Source organism: Coenobita brevimanus, chromosome 100 (assembly GCF_032717465.1).
Source record: "Coenobita brevimanus isolate Jiangsu-jjx chromosome 100, ASM3271746v2, whole genome shotgun sequence".
Classification (NCBI taxonomy): domain Eukaryota; kingdom Metazoa; phylum Arthropoda; class Malacostraca; order Decapoda; family Coenobitidae; genus Coenobita; species Coenobita brevimanus.
In genome coordinates, this window is record NC_137053.1 from 60,268,319 (window position 1) to 60,288,554 (window position 20,236).

A 20,236-nucleotide genomic window follows, 5' to 3' on the forward strand; every position below is an offset into this window, starting at 1 on the left:
TAGGTATGAGATGGCTAGGCAATATTTTGGTAGTGACTTAGTGAACAATTTGAGGTAAGTGAAATGCATGTCGATTAAGTGGATGTTGACAGAAGTATATACTCATCCACTTTCCCACGCAACAACTTCTCTCCATCCCCGCCCCCAGCACACACACACACATGGTTGCATGCACATATGCATGAATGTGCACACACACACACACACACACGCCGGAGAGAGAGGTCGTCCCAGGCATCGCTCCTAACCTTGAGTAGTTCCAGGAATTTTGTCTGTCCTGTCTCCTAGGGTCTTTTAAATTTAAAATAATGAAAGTTGGTAGACTACCAAAAATGTAAAGATTTGTTGGCAATAGTATACATGAATGTTTGTGGCTTATTCGGTAACAGCTGTTTAGGTACTTTACCGGTACGTAAAAGATGGCCGAAAATGTAAACAATGAGGGAATGGAATTTCAAGGATTTGATGCTAATACTAATGTCATGGACCTGGTGAAAACATTAATTATGAGGATTAGTGAACTCGAAAAAAAGTAGAGAATCTAGTGATAAAGGATGTGTCAGGAAATACGGAAACCACCATACAGAGTCTAATCCAGTCCAACGAAACAGCCAATGAAGAGATTAAGAATTTGAAGAGGGAAAATGTTGAACTGAGGAGGAAACTTGAAGAGAGTACTAATAAAACGGAGAAGGTGAGTAATGTACTAGAAGAACACAAGGCAAAGTGGGCACACGTAGAAGAAGAACAGAAAGAAGTGGTCAGCTTAAGAGAGATCATCCAGGAAGAAAGGGAAATGAACAAGAAAGAAATGGAAGAAAATGTAGTGAAAATACTGAAGAAAAAAGAGAAAATAGTGAGAGAAACTGTAGAAAGGAACAGATGTGTGGTAGTATTTGGAAACAGGGAAGAGGAAGAAAAGGTTAGGTTCGCAAGACTCGAGAGAGACACGAACATGGTGAGAGGAATATTAGGCAAGATTGACCCCGAAGGAGACAAGTGGGTAAAAGAAATTGAGGAAGTAAGGAGGATAGAGCCTTATAAGAAAGGGGAAACAAGACCAATGAGAGTCAAGTTTACATCAGAAAGTGTAATAAATGAGATACTTAAAGTGACCTGGAAATTAAGCAAAGAGGCGGGGATGGAAAATATTATAATAAGAAAAGATCTGAATGAAGAAGAAAGAGAAGTTTTAAAATCATTAAAGGAAGAAGTAAAGGAAAAAAATGATAAGAGGACAGAGGAAGAACGTAATACTTTTTTTTGGAGAGTATTGGATATGAAAGTAAGGAAATGGTATTTAAGGAAATAGAAGTGAAGGAAACTAGGGGGGATGGTTGTGAAAGATCAGAAGTTGAGGAAGTGGTACAGACAGAGAGTAGGAGAGAAGAGGGTATTAATAATGTCAAAAATAATTTGAAGGTGATATATACTAATGTTGATGGTTTCATATCGACAAGGATCGAAATTAATGATTTCTTGAGAGAACATGAACCTGATGTCATGTGCTTTGTAGAGACCAAATTAAGAGAAGATATTGATGTTCATTTGGGAGATGGTAAATACAAACTGTGGAGAAAAGACAGAAAAGAAAAAAAGGGAGGAGGAGTGATGATAGCAGTGAAGAAACAACATAAATGTAGATACTGTGGAAATGGGAGAAGGCAGGGCTGAAGTGATATATATGAAATTAGAAACTGGAGAGAATGTTAAGAGAGATATGGCGGTAGTGTATGTTCCCCCAAAGACGAGAGCATGGAAGGATGACGAATACCATGAGATGTTGTCAGATATGGCTAGCTATTTGCAAAAAATAATTGAGAAAAGCAATAATATAATTTTGGTGGGTGACTTTAATTGTAAAGAGGTGAACTGGGAGGAATGGTACTCGGGAGGCGGCGAGGATTCGTGGGGTACTATGTTATTAAATATAATAATGAATAATGTGATGACGCAGTGGGTCAAAGAAGAGACACGGTTTCGAGGTGAGGACACACCAGCAAGGTTAGATTTACTGTTCACCAAAGAACCCGATGTAATAGAATCATTGGAATATCTCTGTCCTTTGGGAAAAAGTGATCACGTGGTCATTGAGTTCCAGATGTTAATAGGAAACGTTGAGCCAAGAGACGAGCTTCATAGACAGGGAAGATACAACTTTGGCAAAGCAAATTTTACAGGATTGAGAAACTTTTTTGAAAATGCGGATTGGAGAAAATTCAGAGAAACTAGAGAGATACAGAGGAAGTGGGATATCTTTCTAGACCTCTATAATTTGGGAGTGGAAAAATTTGTACCAAGAGTAAGAGGGAAAGAAAACAGGAAAAAGGAGTGGTTTAATAGAAGGTGTATGATAGCCAAAAAAAAGAGAGATAAGGCGTGGAACAATTGGAGAAAGAGAGGTAACGACAGAACAAAGGAAGAATATAAAAGAACAAGAAACGAATACACAAGAATACGTAGGGAAGAAGAAAGGAATTTTGAAAAAGGTATAATTGACAAATGCAAGGATGAACCCAAACTGTTTTATAGATTTGTTAATGGCAAACTGAAACAAAAGGAAGGAATCACCAAGCTGAAAGTAGATGGAGAGGTCTTTAAGGATGCGGCAATGCAAGCAGAAATAATGAACAAACGTTTCCAGTCAGTTTTCACTAAAGAAAAGGAGCTTGTGGAAGGGGAGGGAGTGATTAGAAATGTTCCGGTGATGAAAGATATAAAAGTGGAGGTGCAGGAAGTGTATAAATTACTGGAAACTCAAGATGTAAGGAAAGCCCCAGGACCTGATGGAATTTCTAATTGGGTACTGAAGGAATGCAGAGAACAACTGGCGGATAAAATTCACAGCTTAATTGTATGCTCACTGGAAGAGGGGAAAGTGCCAAAAGAATGGAAGAGGGCAAATGTGGTACCAATTTACAAGGGAGGAAATAGGGAAGAACCCCTGAATTATAGACCAGTGTCTCTAACCAGCATGGTCGCAAAATTGTGTGAGAGAATCCTGAAAGACAGATGGATAAAATATCAGGAAGAGATGAATATTTTGGCTGAATGTCAGTTTGGATTCAGAAGTGGAAGGTCATGTGTTTCAAACTTGTTGAGCTTTTACTCAAGAGCGATTGATGTGGTACAGGAGAGAGATGGTTGGGTGGATTGTGTGTACTTAGACTTAGAGAAGGCCTTTGACAAGGTACCTCATAAGAGACTAATGTGGAAACTAGAATATATAGGAGGACTAAAGGGGAAACTTCTGGAATGGATGAGAGACTTTTTGAGAGACAGACAAATGAGGACAGTAATAAAGGAAAAGATGTCTGGATGGAGGGAAGTAACAAGTGGAGTCCCTCAAGGTTCAGTGTTGGCACCAGTAATGTTCCTGATTTACGTAAATGATATGGTAGATGGAGTGAACAGTTATGCGAGTCTGTTTGCTGATGATGTAAAGATCTTGAGGAAGATAGAGGTTGAGGAGGATTGTAAAATACTGCAGGAGGATTTGGATAGGATACACAATTGGAGCCGGACGTGGGAAATGAAATTTAATGTAAAGAAATGTAAAATTTTGGAAATGGGTAAAAGTACCAGGAGACCATCACTGAATTATTTTTTGGGTAATGAATTAATCACAAAAAGGAGAGAAGAGAAAGATTTGGGAGTGCTGGTCCAAGATAGTTTGTCACCAGAAAAGCACATTAACAAGATAGTTGGAGAGACTTATAAGCTCTTGACTAACATAAGAGTAGCATTTCATTATATGGATGAGGAAATGATGAAAAAATTGATAGTGGCCATGATCCGCCCCAGGTTAGAATATGCAGCGGTAGTGTGGTCCCCACACAAAAAGAAAGATATAAACAAGATTGAGAGAATACAAAGAACAGCAACCAAGATGGTCCCCAGTCTGACAGACCTGTCATACAGAGAGAGGCTGGAAAAACTGGATTTGCCTTCGTTAGAGGAAAGGAGAAAGAGGGGAGACATGATTGCGGTGTTCAGGACCATGGTGGGAGTAGATAAAATTGACAAAGAAGATCTGTTTGTATGGGATAAGAGAGCAACAAGAGGACACTGAATGAAATTGAAAAAGTCATGCTGCTTGAAGGATATCAAGAAATATAGCTTTCCTTACAGAAGTATAGACTTATGGAATAGCCTGGACAAAGAGATCGTCCAGTCTAAAAACTTAAACGAGTTTAAAGTTAAATTCGACTTATTGAGAAACAGCGACGGAAACCCACGAGCATAGTACATTCCGTGTATATCACAATTAGGTATATTCTTAAATATTTAGAACGACTCAGACAAAGAGGTGGTGCATGAGAAAAACATTCATGTGTGTAAAGGTAGACTTGATAAATGTGGATATGGAGACAGGACAACACGAGCATTGCTCAATTCCTGTATACTACAAATAGGTAAATACACACACACACACACACACACACACCTACATGTTTATTCACCCAACCACCTACCCACTAACCCAACCATCCACCTGCCCACCCATGTATCTTCTCATTTATCCCCTGACCCACTTACCTACCCACTGGACCACCCCTCTACCCAGTATGCTTTAAGGTATACTCACACATGACCTGCAGTGTGATACTGGCTGAAGCAGTCTCCCCTGCACCATTTTCTGCTGAGCACCTGAACACCCCATTGTGCTCTGGTTTGGCATCCACTATGGTCAGGTCAGGTCCTGTGGTGGGCACTTCCAGACCCCCTCCCTGTGTCAGAATAGGGCACATGAATACTATTAGTACTTATTCATATTTTCATGTATTATGGTCTAGTAGTACTGTAGGTTGAGCACTTAACCCTGTCACTATGATGACATATTAGAAGCCTGTTTTATTCATGTTGTATTTAGACAGCTTAATTGAGTTTAACAGAGGCTCTGCTCTGGAGGGGTTGGAGATATCCTCATTAACCAATCAAAGTCACCTTAGGCAGTTTAGGAAATAACCCTGGTACCGTATTTATAATTAAAGATATATTGTATCTAACCCTTCCAGTTCTGAAAGTCTTTAGTAATCTGAATAAAATCATCTAGTAGCAGCAAGAATAAAACAAACTTGCATCAGGCTGAAGGGGTTATTTGGGCCAGTGCTAAGCCCCTCAAACACGGGAGTGAATGGTATAAAACAGTATCATTAAACCTGCATGATTTATTGTACAGTATATGTTCACTTTACTATTACCAGAAGCCAATACAGTTTTTCATTGAACTCTTCAGACTCTTCCTGTGTCGCCATCCCACAACACTGATTTGAACAATGGTGCAGTAATGGGTGAGTACACATAACATTTTGATTTTTTATTATGACCAGTTATTTGCTTAAAGTGAGTTGTTGAAATGTTTATGGTCTGCCATAATCTGTCAGGACATGAGAAAAAGAATGTTAACCACATACATATATACGAATATTCTTTGGATATCAGAAAATGGTAACAGCCTATTCCATATTACACCTTTTGGAGCATTGGGGTCTGAGGCTAGGCTATTGTAGTTAAGATCGAAATATGCCCCTAGTATCATTTTACATGACAGAAACACTCTGGGCAACTACTGAACAAGGTTTGAGCCATATCTGTAAACCACAACTGTCTCCAAGAGAACTCTACAAAATAATGACTCCTTGCTTGAGAAGTTAGACTCTGATGCACAGAATTTGACTCAGATTCTGCAGACATTTCTTAGCTGATGTTATGGACTTTGATTTTGACCTTGCACAAATTGACCAGCCATTACTGAATGAGACAAACTAAAAAGCAGTTGACGGGACCTAATGAAATTTGACTCTAATCTTGCTGAAAATTATTGTATGTTTTCTCTTACTTGATGAATATCCCAAGCCCTTTCTTCTTAACCGATGGCCAGGTCTAGTTAAATTAGAGGATTGAATTGACTTGTAATCAAGGAGAATCATTCTTGCCTTTAGTATTTAAACTATGAGAATGGCCTCACACACTGAGGTGGTTTGGCCATGTGGAGAGGATGGAGGGTGAAAGACTGACGAAGAGAGTGTATGTGAGTGAGGTGGAGGGGGAAAGAGGGAGGGGGAGGCCGAGGATGAGATGGAGAGATGGGGTGGAGAGGTATATGAGAGAGGGGGGTGTGAGTTGGGAGCAGGGGAGTGAAATGGCGGGGGACAGGGCGACTTGGAGGCGATTTGTTTGTGGCCACCCCAAACGGGATTGAGGCGTCTGGCAATAGATAGATAGATAGAGAATGGCCTAGTGACTACAAGTGGTCATTGTTTTACAGGCTGTTAGGGATGTGGTCCAAAATATTACAACTTTCTCCCTTCATTTGGTGTTTTAGATTGAGAGAACTAGCAGATCACCTAATTAGTTATCAACAAAACATCTAATGGCAATTTTTCAGTAATTTATTAAGCAATTTGCAGCAAAAGAGAAGATAAAAAGGGTGGTATAGAATGAGGATTAGCCATCTGACCTAAAAGATTTTAACAAAGTGCAACTCCAAGTGATACAATATCAAGGTTGGGCTTTTGACTAACCGTACGACTCTAGGCGATATTAGGAGTGGGGTTATGACTGACCTTACAACTCCAGGTGATATCAGGAGTGGGGTTATGACTAACCTTACGACTCCAGGTGATGTTAGGAGTGGGGTTTCCATGAGCAGTGCAGGAGAGGGTGATGTTGTTGCCTGTCTTTACTGTCACCACACTGCGGTTGTTGACAGGGTACACTGATGGTGGTACTGAGGAGTGGTAGATAGATGTCTGAATAAGTAAGTTAGTAGGTAAGTAGATAAAAGTGTGATGTTGTTGCCAGTCTTTATGACTGTGCTTGCTGATGGAGCACTATATATTGGACATTTTCACTGGGGAAATTCAGACAGATGAATAGGTAAACACAGAGTAAGTTAGGAAAGTACAGGTATGTACTCTAGGTAGATAAGTGCATTGTGGGTAAATTATTGGTAGGGTACATGGATGACTGCACTGGGGAAATGTAGGCAGATGAAGGTAGGAAGGGTGGTAGGTAGGTAGGCAGACAGGCAGATGGGTGGGCTAAGTAGGTAGGTAGGTTGGTTTGTTGATAAAGAAACAGATATGTGTGGAGGAAGAATGGTTGATAGGTAAGTTAGTAGGTAGGTAATGGTAACAATCTCATACAGGAATTACCCTCCAATTAGGCTTCCATAGTCCAGCACAGAGACAGAGCAAGAGGCATTAATTAAAGTTACAACTATGATTATCACTGAAGTCAAGTACTGTAATTTAGTAATATATTTGCAAGGCTTTTTATTAACTGTGCATATGTATGGAGAAAGGGTGAGACACAAAGGCAGACAGAGGCAAAGAGATAGTGATTCTAACTAGAGTTGTGATTACCTCTGATGTTGAGTGAATGTGTGAAATCTCTGAGAGGCTAATTGGTGTCAACTTCATAGGTGTAATGGAGAAAGAAGGACAGATAGACATACAGAGAAAAGCTGACAAAAAGACAATGATTATGACTACATTTATGATTACCTCTTATGTCAAGTGAATGTGTGATGTATCTGGTAGGCCTGGTGTCGACTTCACAAGTGTAGTTTCCCGCATCTTGTATGTTGACACCTGCTAGCGACAAAGAGGTCCCCGCTCGGCCCACCCTTGGGTCCTTCACCACACTCTGTTGGAGGCAGGTGGGTCAGGGGATGGCTTGTAAGGGGGAGTGAAGGAGGGATTTGGGTAAGGGGATAGTGGGAATAGGGAGTGGGGTGGGAAAATAAAGTAAAGTGGGATTGGAAGGTTGAGACAGATGAAAGTGGAAAGGTAAGAGATGCAGGAGTGAATTGCTGGAAGATGATGTTATATGGTTTGAAATATGTGATAGTGAATGGTTGTTTGGAAGATGAAGTTACGTGGTTTGGTAAGTGTAGAAACAGAAAAGGAAAAGTGTTCATTTGAGGATAGGGGAAGTGAGATTGAAGATTAAAAATTGCGGTATGTGAAGTAAGTGAGAAGAGAGAGAGAGAAAGAGAGAGAGAGAGCAAGAGAGATTTGGCTTGGACAGAGTGGGAAAGGTATAAAGGTGTAGTTATGTGGAATTAAAATATGAAGGATTGAATAAAAGAAGAGAATAAAGCCGAGTGGGTGATGGCATTAGGAATGGAGGGAAGGCAAGATGTTTTGTTGGGGTAGCGGATATTTCTTTGGGGTGAAGTGAATGGAGTGAGGTGGAAATGAGTTTAGAAGCTGAGGTGAGGAACGGTGAAGTGAGAAGGTAGAAGGAAAGAAGCAGAAGTAGATGGGGATGAAAGGAGAGAAATAGAACCTTTACTTAAACAAGGGGAAGGAAGAAGTAAACAGAGGGAAGTAGATGAACCCCAAATTAAACATTGAGAAGAATTTTCTGTGTGGTACTTGGGATGGGTTGGATCTAGAAAGAAAAAATAGACAAGTTTAAGGAATTACCAACTGAATACTATACCAAGAAAATGTACCGTACATCCTCTCACTACCGTGTCATGACTTCCCACGCATTTTCCAAATATTTAGTCCTTTAACTGGATATCATTTGACAAGTCTGACCTTCTTGGCAAACATTTGAACACTGGACCTTAGTATGGCTGAATTTTTAAAATCAAATAGCTGCCAGGTATTGAAGTGTGTATCATAGTAGGACCATATACATTTTTGCTGATTATATCCCAACTCTTAAATGTTTAAATACACTGCCCAAGTATTGCTACATATAATTTTTATTGCCATATATCTGAATAACTAACCCAGTAACGGCCATATACAGTAACTTGTTTGTATGATTTAGTTGGGGGACGGAAATTGTAAAGGAGAACTAGGGGAGAGAGGAGATCTATGGAGTTGGAAAGGAAAAAGGTGTTTGCGATAATAACTGAGCCACTGTGGCTCCAGGAGAAGTATAATTTAAGATTAAATTCCATAAGACACCTCATAGCATCTTACTCTTCGACTGAAAGCAACACTAGAAGCCCATCTAACTTCAGCTAGACAATATGATTGACCATAGGAGAACTGCTTGGTAGTTTAGGGGTTGATGAGGACTGTATATATCCCAGTTTGGGGATTTATGAGGGCTGGATCTAACCTAGTTTTGGGGTTAATGAGGGCTGTATCTAACCCAGCATAGGGGTTGATGAGGGCTGTATCTAACCCAGCATAGGGGTTGATGAGGGCAGGATCTAACACAGTTTAGGGTTGATGAGGGCTGGATCTAACCCAGTGTAGGGACTGATGAGGGCTGTATCTAACCCAGCATAGGGGTTGATGAGAGCTGTATTTAACCCAGTTCAGGGGTTGACAAGGGCTGTATTTAACCCAGTACTGTATAGGGGTTGATGAGGGTTGTATCTAACCCAACATAGGGGTTGATCAGAACTATATCTAACCCAGCATAGGGGTTGATGAGGGCTGTATGTAACCCAGAGCAGGGGTTAATGAGGGTTGTATGTAACCCAGCATAGGGGTTGATGAGGGCTGTATGTAACCCAGATCAGGGGTTAATGAGGGCTGTATGTAACCCAGCATAGGGGTTGATGAGGGCTGTATGTAACCCAGTTTAGGGGTTGATGAGGGCTGTATCTAACTTGAGTTTGGAAAATCTCTCCAAAGCTGAATAAAATCACCCAAAGATAGCGGCAATAGCATGATGTTTAAGGTACCCATATTCAAGGGACAAATTCAGTAACTTACTCCGTCACATGTATACTCACTGACACAACCGGTCCATCTGACTTCTCCTGCAGCACCCATAGAATCTCCTGCCCACGACGCCATGTTAGGCTGAAGTCTCCTGCAGGGGAAGAAGAGGAGCAGGAGAGTTAGGGTGAGATGCTGTATATGAAGGAGAGTGTTGGAGAAGGAGAAGAGAAGGGACAGAGGGTAGAAAAGGAAAGTTTGGTAGTTTAAGACAAAATTAAGGGTTGGAAAGGAGAGATATAGGGTTGAGAATGCAAAAGGATATGTTTGAAAGAGTTAAAGGTTGAAAAGGAGAACTGAAGAGAAGGGAGAGTTTAAGAGCTTGAAATGAGAGTTAGAGAGTTGGGAAGGAGAGTTAATGGTTAGGAGGGAGAATTTAAGAGTTGAAAAGGAAGATACAGGGATAAAAAGAGAGAGAGGAAAAATGATTTAAGGGAGAAGTACAGTACAGTGGTAACAAAAAAGAAGACTTACAGAGCTGCTAATAGGTAAGAGAGAGAGAGAGAGAGAGAGAGAGAGAGAGAGAGAGAGAGAGAGAGAGAGAGAGAGAGAGAGAGAGCTGGAGGAAAGAAATGGAAAACAGAAAAAGATGGAAATCAGAGGCAAAAAAGAGATGGATAAAAAAGTGGGAGTTGGAGAATGAGAGAGAATGTTTGAGGAAAGAAAGAGTGATAAGAGAAAAGGAAAAATAAGTGGAAGGAATGAAAGTTAATGGAAAGGAAAGGAGGGGCAAGGAAAATGAAGCAGAGTTAGAGGAAAGAGATGGGGTGTTGGAGGAAAAGGAGGGAGAGTTGGAGGAAATGGAGGGGGAGATGGAAGAAAGGGGGGGGGAAGGTAGAAAGGAAGGGAGCATTAGAGGAAAGGAGGGAGAGTTAGAGGAAAGGGAGGAAGAGTTGGAGGAAAAGAAAGGAGAGTTGGAGGAAAGGAAGGTAGAGCTGGAGGGAAGGGAGAACTGAAGGAAAGCGAGGGAGAGTTAAAGGAAAAAAAAGGATTGTTGGAGGAAAGAGAGGGAGAGTTAGAGGAAAAGGAGGGGATGTTGCGATGAAGGATGAGATGTTTGAAAGATGCAGGGTGTAAAAAAAGATAAATATTGAGAGAGAGAGAGAGAGAGAGAGAACCATGGCTGAGATAGATTGTGTTTACGTATAGCTTCCATTCCTTACCTAGTTGCCCATTAATCTTTTCATTACGATGACCCATTTTTCAGTTTATTCCTGCTGCCTCTGCAGTTCAGTTATTATTATTATTATTATTATTATTATTAATGGGGAAGGGACTATATTGCCTATAATAATGTTTCTGTTACTCTGCTGTTCTCAGTTGCCTAAATTTTTTGTCTTCTTTAGTTCTGATTTGTAGCAATAGATTATCACTAGAATATGATGCTAGTAACAAAGAAGTGAAAAAGATGTCAAAGTATTGTATTTTCCCACTGAGCTAAGTGAAATAAGCTACAAAAGAACGAAAATTTGGATCAAGTTTAGGTGAAAGAACTATAGGACGCTCTTGTGTGTGTAATATGTCGGTATTGCAAGATGAACATGGAAATTGCGTCCGTGATCTGAAGGGGTTCATTCTCTCTCTCTCTCTCTCTCTCTCTCTCTCCCCACTTCATTGTTTCATTTGTTCTGGCGACTGAAAGGATCGATTATGTGCACATTAGAAGACACGTCTGGTGCTGAACACGTTAATGTAGGCTTTTACTAACTTCTGCAGTTTGATTTTGTTTTTTATTGTAGTGAATAAAATAGTTTGAAACCTGTTTTACCGTTATCAGAAGTTAACATCATTTTCCAGTTTGTGTTTGGTAGTGAAGTTTTTGGTATTGGTATGAATGAAGGTAAAAGAGTAAACAGACAAACGAATACACAATTAAAGCTCAAAGGGGAAAAAAGGAATGAAATACGACCCTGTTTCTTGGGCTACCTCTCCTTCACCAGCAGCCCCTCTAAATCTCACCAAGAATTTATAGTAACCCACATAATTCTCTTTCTCGGGTTATCTCATCTTCTCTCAATTTTTTTTTCCAAGTCATACCCACACTAGAGGTGGTATTAGCCCACATTCACTGTATATCTCAGGTTACTTTTTTTTTATTATTATTTTTTTTCATGCTTCCCCTCCACATCACGTCGACAGTAACCCACATTTCATTCTCGGTTTACCTCTTCTTCTCTCTTGAGGTCAGACCTAGACAGTGACCCATATATTGACCCATATCTGTCTTTTTTTTTTTTTTTCTTCCCTTGGTTTTCGGTGTCCTCCTCCTCTTCCTCTCAGCCAGTAACTCGACCCATACTCCTATTAATTGGAATGAGTCAGGTTGTCCTCTTGTATGGTTCTCGGGCTGTCTTATCCTCTTGCAGTGACTCATATTTTCTGGAGTCACTCAGTTCGCCCTCTTGTATCGATCTGCCTCATCTTACAACCAGTGACTCGTATGTGTTGAAGTGAGTCGCTTTGTCCTCTTATGCGGTTCTCATGTCACCTCTTCGTGCAGTCAGTTACTCAGTTTGCTCAGGTGACTCAGTTCGGCCCCTTATATGTTTCTTTTTCATATTTCCATTGCAACCAGTGGCTCATTTCGTTGGAGCGGCTCAGTTCACCCTCTTGTATGCTTCTCAGTCTGCCTCTTCTGGCAACCATATTTCATTCACACTAATTTGGCCAGGAATTGCGTCCTATTGCAGCTTGCTCACATTGCTCAGTGGCGGGAAAAAATGCTACGATTCTGCATCCTTTCCCTAGCACCTTTTCGCGACTAGCATATTATTATGGTGTTGATCTGTTATTACTACTGCATGAGTATTCATGGTGGAGAGATAGCAAATTTAGATAAAGTTAGAGTAAAAAAAAAATAGTGACATTTATTGTACTCGCTCAGTTCGCTCTCTTACACGGTTCTCGTTCCTCCTCGTCTCCTTGCAACCCGTAACCCATAAACTTGTATTAGTTACCTGGTTCTCGGTCGTCCCCGCCTTCTTCTCGCAGCCAGTGTGACCCATATTTGTTGGGTGGGTGAGTCAGTTCGCCCTCTTGTGTCCTCTCACAGTTTAGTAAATATGTCTTCTCTCGTTTGCCCTGCTTCTTCTTTATCTCCTCTTTTTCCCTCCTCCTCCTTCCTCTCGTGTGTCTTTTTTATTTCCTGCTTCTCCTTTATCTTCTTGCCTTTTCCCATTCCTTTTCTGTTTCACCATTTTTTTTCTGCTCTTTCTGCATCTCCCTTTCCCTCTTCCCTTTTTATATCTGTTCCCCATTCCCATTTCCACCATAAATGTTTTCCCTGCTCTTCCTACCCCCTTTTCTCTTCCTTTCCTCTTCATTTCCCTTTTCCCCTCTTCTTTTCCCTTTTCCCCCTCTTTTTTCCCTTTTCCCCTCTTTTTTTCCCTTTTCCCCTCTTTTTTTCCCTTTTCCCTCTTCTTTTCTCCTTCTTTTCCCTTTTCCCTGATCGCTCTCCTTCTCTTTTCCCCTTCTTTTTCCCCATAGGAATTACGCCTTGGGATTTCCCTGTTCATTCTTTTTCTTGTCCCTTTCTCTGTGTTTTTTCCCTACTCTTTCTTTCCTCTCTCCGCTTCCCTATATTTTTTTTCCCCCTTTCCTGTAGCCTCTCCTTGTTTAATTTTCTTTCTTTTCCCCCTCCCTTTTTCACCTCCCTCTACTTTCCCTTTTGTCCCATCTTTCCCTTTCTTTGTCCTCTTTTTATGCACTTTTACCTTCTCATTATCTTCTTGTTTCCTTTATTATTTATTATCACTATTTTTGTTCTTGTATTTTAAGTTACGTTTTTCCTTCCCCCCCCCTCTTTTCCATTCCATTCTCTTCTTTCCCCCCTCTCCCCTTCCATCCGCTTCTGTTCCCTTCTTTCTCCTCTCCACTCCTTCCTTTCCTCTTCTCCTCCCCTTACCTAAAGTATACAAGTTTCCCTTCACCCCTTTATATACACACTATTAAATTTTCTTCATAACTGTATTTTTTGCTCTCTTCTTAGTCTCCATTATCATCATCCTCTCTCTTCCCCTCCTCTTTTCCCAACTTTCTCTTTTCGTTTAGTTTTCTTCCCATACTCTTCTTCCTCCTTCTCCATCTCCTCTGTCTCTTTGCCTCTCCTCCTCTCCTTTCCCATTTCCCACTTACTCCTACTTCCCTCATCCTCTCTTCTTTCCTCATCCCTTTGTCTTCCTCCTCTCATTCTACCCCTTATCTCTGTCCTTCTGCCTCCCTCTTTCCTTCCATCCTCTCTCTCTCTCTCTCTCTCTCTCTCTCTCTCTCTCTCTCTCTCACACACACACACACACACACACACACACACACACACACATCGTTGCTACTGCCATATATTTAGACAGAGATAAGAAAAAGTTTAACCCATTTGCGACTGTTTCCTCATTCCACATTCCTCAAGTTTACCCACACTCACTGCCACCTGTTTGACTCTCTCTCTCTCTCTCTCTCTCTCTCTCTCTCTCTCTCTCCCATTCATCACTTCCCACCCTAATCAGTAAGACAAGGGAGGACTTAAGTAAAGTATCTTGCATTCTCGGAGGGTGTTGGGTAGAATTTTGTACAGTCTTGTTGGTACCAGGCGATTTTATTGGTACCAGATGATTTTCTTGCTGTCACCAGGCAATTTTCTTGTTGGTACCAGACGATATTCTTGGTACCAGATGATTTTCTTGGTACAAGACGATTTTCTTGGTACCAGATTATTTTCTTGCTGGTACCAGACGATTTTCTTGGTACCAGATTATTTTCTTGTTGGTACCAGACGATTTTCTTATTTGTACCAGTTGATTTTCTTGGTACCAGACGATTTTGTTGTTGGTACCAGACGATTTTGTTGTTTATACCAGACGATTTTCTTGGTACCAGATGATTTTGTTCATCTTAGAAGACGCTCTAGTAGTTAAAAGGGCAATAAGGACTATAATCGTATCTAAGCTTATCATTTGAAGCAGTTATTTATTTATTTATTTATATAGTTATTTATTTATTGTGGAATTTAATATGGTAAATTAAATGGCGTCCTGCTGTTACTATCAAAGATGAATAAAGGAAAGCAAACAGCAACAGACCTCGCATCCTTTCGCGGCTGTTTGTTTTAAGGAAGATTATAACTAGCAAAGGTATTACGTGTTGAAAGACAGAGAAAAGCAGGAAGGCATCAGCGTCGTCATCGTCAGTATCATTATCATCATCATCATTATTATTATCATTATTATTGTCATCAGCAGCAGCAACAACACATTTTACCTACTCTTTTCTCTAATTATCATCATCATCTACACTTCTTCCTTTCTCTTTTTTTGTACTCCTTCCTCTCCCTCCCCCCTCCTCTCTCTCTCTCTCTCTCTCTCTCTCTCTCTCTCTCTCTCTCTCTCTCTCTCTCTCTCTCTCTCATCATCGTCTTTTGTAAATTTATTCTTGTTACCGACTGACAATTTTATTCAGCTTAAGGAAGACTCGTGCAGTGAATAGGGGAGAGAGAGAGAGAGAGAGAGAGAGAGAGAGAGAGAGAGAGAGAGAGGGAATGCGGAACACAAGTGGTACCATTAAGAAAATCAGAGAGAGAGAGAGAGAGAGAGAGAGACTATGTACTCTAGTAAGTGAGGGAACGTGTAACTCTCATGTAATATATAGTAAACCATATGTGTCATTCCCACAGGTACACGAAATCTAGGGCAGTGGTTCCTTTCTAGCACATTCTTTCTCCCTCTTTTTTTTTTTTTTTTTTTTTCCCTCAGCCAAATTACTTGTTTTATAAGAACCTTTTACGTGCCTGCAGCTAAAAATGGCGCTGAGAATGTGTGTGTGTGTGTGTGTGTGTGTGTGTGTGTGTGTGTGTGTGTGTGTGTGTGTGTGTGTGTGTGTGTGTGTGTGTGTGTGTGTGTTCATTTGTCCGTAGCAAGCATAGACGTCATTATATTTCACTAAAATTGTTGTAACGTAAGAGGTGGCATGCGCAGAAAACTTTTATCACGACCAAGAAGGTAGACTGTTTGTGGACTCAGGAAAATGAAACTGAATAATAATGAAAAACAGAAAAAGCGCTTGTACAGGTATCGATGGGAGACGAGAGTGTATAAAGCCAGACATCTTCCTCAATAGAAGTGGCCACGGTATCCACATTTTACTGCGCGGAGAGAATTATTAGTTTAAGTAAGTTGTTAATCATACTGAGTCAATGTTCAGTACCACATAAGTCACTCTGGTATGCGACTGTATTTTGAAATGTAATTGCTTTTGATGTTACGCAGTGAACCATATTATTTAATCGTTGCAAGAACACCTTTTCATTATTAGATACTGTGCCGCTTTTGTGTTACTCCGCCCCTCATAAAACTACCTTAATAGATCTGAACATACTGAATATTTGCGTGCTGAAATAATAAAAATAAAATCCCTTCTTTTCACCTTGTTGGTACTAAGCCCATTCATCTTGCCTCTTACAGTAAGCTATGTTATATATGTTCTGCTGCTCTTGCCAACGCGTATAGTACAAGGGAGTCATGTTTTTCCGTGGAGCGGTTGCTTAATATAAAAAAAGAAAATGAAAATCCCGTCTTATCAGTTTCTCGGTAATTATCCCATTCGTGTAGCCTTGTGTAATACTTGTAGACTCATTTAATATCTGACTTGTAGTACTTGACAACACGTTCTGTACAGCTGAGACGTGTTGCTCTGTTGCACATCTGGCGTGGCACATAGTTTGGGAACCATTGACGTCAGGTGTGGGTGGCGTTGAGAGAGAGAGAGAGAGAGAGAGAGAGAAGACGTGTAAAGCTCATTAAATTAAACAAACCGCATCTGTCATTCCCAGAGCCATACATTTAGCTAGGGTCTGGGCAGTGTGACCCCAAAACCGGGAAGGAAGGTCGCGAGAGACACACACAGGGGCCGACCCACATCTTGAGGTGGTGACAAGTGACGAGAGGGGATGGTGAGGTGGGGAGAGAGGATGCTGGGAAAACGAGAGTGAGGGGAAAGAGGTGTAGAGAGTTGGAAAAGGTGTGTGTGTGTGTGTGTGTGTGTGTGTGTGTGTGTGTGTGTGTGTGTGTGTGTGTGTGTGCAACTCTGAGCATAGGCACAAAAACCCGTTCCCCAAGGCCCAGCAGATCTCCTACGTACCACACTCCGCATGTCACCACTTCGTAAAGATAATTATGTTAATGATTCTGACCTTGAACTTCGATGGATCCGTACCAAAATCAAATAACATATTCCCAGACCTCCGCACAGTATATGCCCCCCCCTCCCTTTTTTTTTTATTACAATCGCTTCAGGCATTCGTATTTTATTTCAGTACATATTTATATTGCCTACTGAACGTACAAACCGACGCGACAAAAGTAGTTGCTCATTGGATGCCGCCCAAGATAAAACATAGAAAACGTGAAGTAGCTTAAAAATAGGGGTTACGGAAAGATTTGTGGCTTGGCAGAGGAGAACGGTACGCCTAATTGTACTGTACGGGAGTTGGCTGGGAATGAGGCATTTGTGGAACTGGACTCGCATTGGCAGGGGAAATACTGGGCAGATCGACACGTGGACTTGGGGACGGGCGTTCAGGAAATCCAATGTTACTATGGCACGAATATCTCCACTAGGCAGTCCATCTTATCATTTATCCACCCGCATCTCGCAGCAGCCGTCAATAACTGTCACTATAAAATATCATAGAGGGAAGTTTTAGCGCAGTATCATTATCGTTATCATCATCATCGTCATCACATCATTCAGTTTTAAAAGAATGCAAAAGATAGAAAACAAAACAGACTTATTGGCGTAATATATCTTTTCGAGGCTGTTTGTCATAAGGGAGACTGTGACCGTGGTAAATTTTCTTTGAATCTAAAGTAGGGATTAGCAAAACAATAAGCACCCTCTCCTCACATAAGAATCTCGCCTACAAATCCGGGAGGAAAAAGTGAGGATCCCCCAGGCAGCATAAAAGTCATAGAAATTTCTTAAGAGTAGTTGTCAGGAATATACCTTAACACTTCACTGCAATGACGTACTTGTAGATGTGGGACCATCTTTACAAGCGGCTCTGCCCGTCTCTTACTATTGATTTTCGGACGCCAGGTTTTCTCTCCCCAAGACGAGCGATTTCAGCAAAGCCACACTGCACCGCCTCCTACCACCCTCTAACACCACACCACACGAAAGTACCACCCCACACCAAACCACACAGAGGGCATTAACCGAAAGACACGGAACCAAAGACGTTTAATGCTCTTTTGCGTGTTTTAATTAGGCCCCTAACAAAAGATTTTATTTGCATAGGGAAGGCCTCTTGTAGTGAAATGGTCAGTGAGGCTGAGTCTAATACCCTCCAGTTCTATAAATCTTTAGAACTGAGTCAGATTGTCCAAGGGTAACCCGACCAAAATGAGAAGTGCAGTACGCCACCGTGATGGAAGGGATAAACTCTTAATATGTAAGGGAATAGTAACATTAAATTCACAAAGATGTTGCTCAGGTTCTTATTTTTTCTCCCTTTAACATATAGGGTGGGGAGTGTTAGTCTGTCACCTCCCTTCTGCGCACACTCTTATGGGCGTGAATCCTCTCAAGTAGTCTTTTGGAACATCACTTGCGCAACTCAAGAAACCACACAAGCTATCTACTTAACCCTTTCACCCCTCACAAACCCTTAAAAGAGACCCCAAACCTATTACCTCAAACCCCTCCTCCACACACAAACATACTGAGACTAGTAACCCCCACACCCTTCCCCCAAACCCCTCCCCCCATAAGCACACAATTCCTTAAGCCCCATAACCCGCCCCCCACAGAGAGATACAATCCCTCACACACACACACACACACACACACACACACACACACACACACACACACACACACACACACACTACAAAGACCCTCTAGTGTTGCACCCCATTCAACCATTTACAAGAGCCATGATTATTCTAGTAAACTATCCCTCCCAACCCCCAACCCCATCCCCCCAGATATCCCCTCCCCCCACTCCCGTTCACTCACCTCATGCTTATCTCCACAATCCGTACACCCACTTGAAAAAAATCCCTAACCTTATTTCACCGTCACTTGATATCCACCTACTCAGTATTTATTCCATCTTATACAGTTACCCCTTGCGTATTAAATCTACCTAGTCAGAAATACTAAACTCACTCATGCAGTCATCCTACCACTCACTCACTCACTTACTCACTCAGTCTGTTTCCTTTCCAACCAACTCTAACCACCTACTCAACTCACTTACCCCACTTAAACACTTCCCACACAAAATCCCTGTCTCACCCCCCAGCAACCCACTCCACCTTACCTACGCGCTCACTCACACACACTCCGACCCACCCATCCACCCACCCATCCACTCATTCACCCATCCACCCACTCACCTAGATTATGCACAACACACGGCAGAATGATGTCCTCCCCCTGCGCGGCGAATCTGACGGTGTGTTCATGGGTGGTAAAGGTAGGCAGGGCGTCGTCGGGGTGCAGCTGGTCGTAGTAGTAGTCGTTGGTGTTGCCCGTATTCCAGGGAGAGCCAGCCTGTCCGAGTGTCATCTCTATTTAGGAGAGAGTGAGGGAGAGGGAGGTTAGAGAGAGTTGATTTTTGAGTGAGGAAAAGTGAGAGATGTGGGGGTGATATGGCATGAAAGAGAGAGGGAGGAAGAGCCTGTCCCAGTGTCGTCTCTGTTTGGGAGGGAGGGAGGGAGGGAGTTTGGGCCAAATATAGAAGAGTGACCAAAAATAGGTGTGTGCATTGAGCGATGATTGAATAGTTTAAGTGGTTGATTCATTGAAATATTGATAGATGAAATTAGATACGGGGCAGCGCGCGTGCAGAAAGTACTAATAACAGAGCAGTTACAGTAATAGTAAGATTTGAACTAATGCTACCAACTAGAAAGCCCTGAGAGAGCGCATACCACCACGAACGCAGGTACTCGTAAAATTTATGAAAAAGGCCTGCTGCTGCATTTCATTTTTACTACCAGATGAATACTTTTACGATCTCACATAGTTTATTCTACGGCCTTACTCTGCGCTATTACACAATTTCAGAGAGTGAATACCTCCGACAACGCCACAAAAATTTATGATACGGCTATATTTCTACAGCATTCCTACCAGACGAATATTTTTACGGTCTCACATAGTCATATAATTCTACGGCCTTATTCTGCCATGTTACACTATCAGAGACCGCATGCCACCGCCAGCGACAATAAAATTAATGATTTCCTGCTTCCAGATCCGGATCCACGTCAAAATCTAATCAACCCTTGCTAGACTAACTGCCCGTCTTTCAACCATATCTCATTGAAATCCGATAACAAGTTTTTTATATATGTTGTACGGAAATAGACAAACAAACACGGGCGAATATATAACCTCCGTCCAACTTCATTGCGGAGGTAAATATTCTTTTTATACTTAATTATTCATTTATGCACACGGTCATAATTATGCAAAATTATACGTACTCGTGCATGCATACATATATATATATTTTAGCGTAGTATAAGCGATATAGATTT

General features: G+C 41.4%; 1 protein-coding gene across 3 annotated transcripts in view; it reads right to left on the reverse strand.

The window, feature by feature from the left end:
- Positions 1-20,236, reverse strand: part of LOC145414588 (protein amalgam-like) — a 128,619-nt gene that overhangs the window by 23,703 nt on the left and 84,680 nt on the right. For all 3 annotated transcript variants that reach the window (XM_080284110.1, XM_080284111.1, XM_080284109.1), the window contains exons 4-8: positions 19,088-19,261; positions 9,716-9,795; positions 7,512-7,653; positions 6,612-6,733; positions 4,589-4,730 (exon numbers count right to left, since the gene is read on the reverse strand). In XM_080284110.1, the coding sequence (XP_080140236.1) occupies positions 4,589-4,730; positions 6,612-6,733; positions 7,512-7,653; positions 9,716-9,795; positions 19,088-19,261 (660 nt within the window). The remainder of the gene's footprint in view (positions 1-4,588; positions 4,731-6,611; positions 6,734-7,511; positions 7,654-9,715; positions 9,796-19,087; positions 19,262-20,236) is intronic.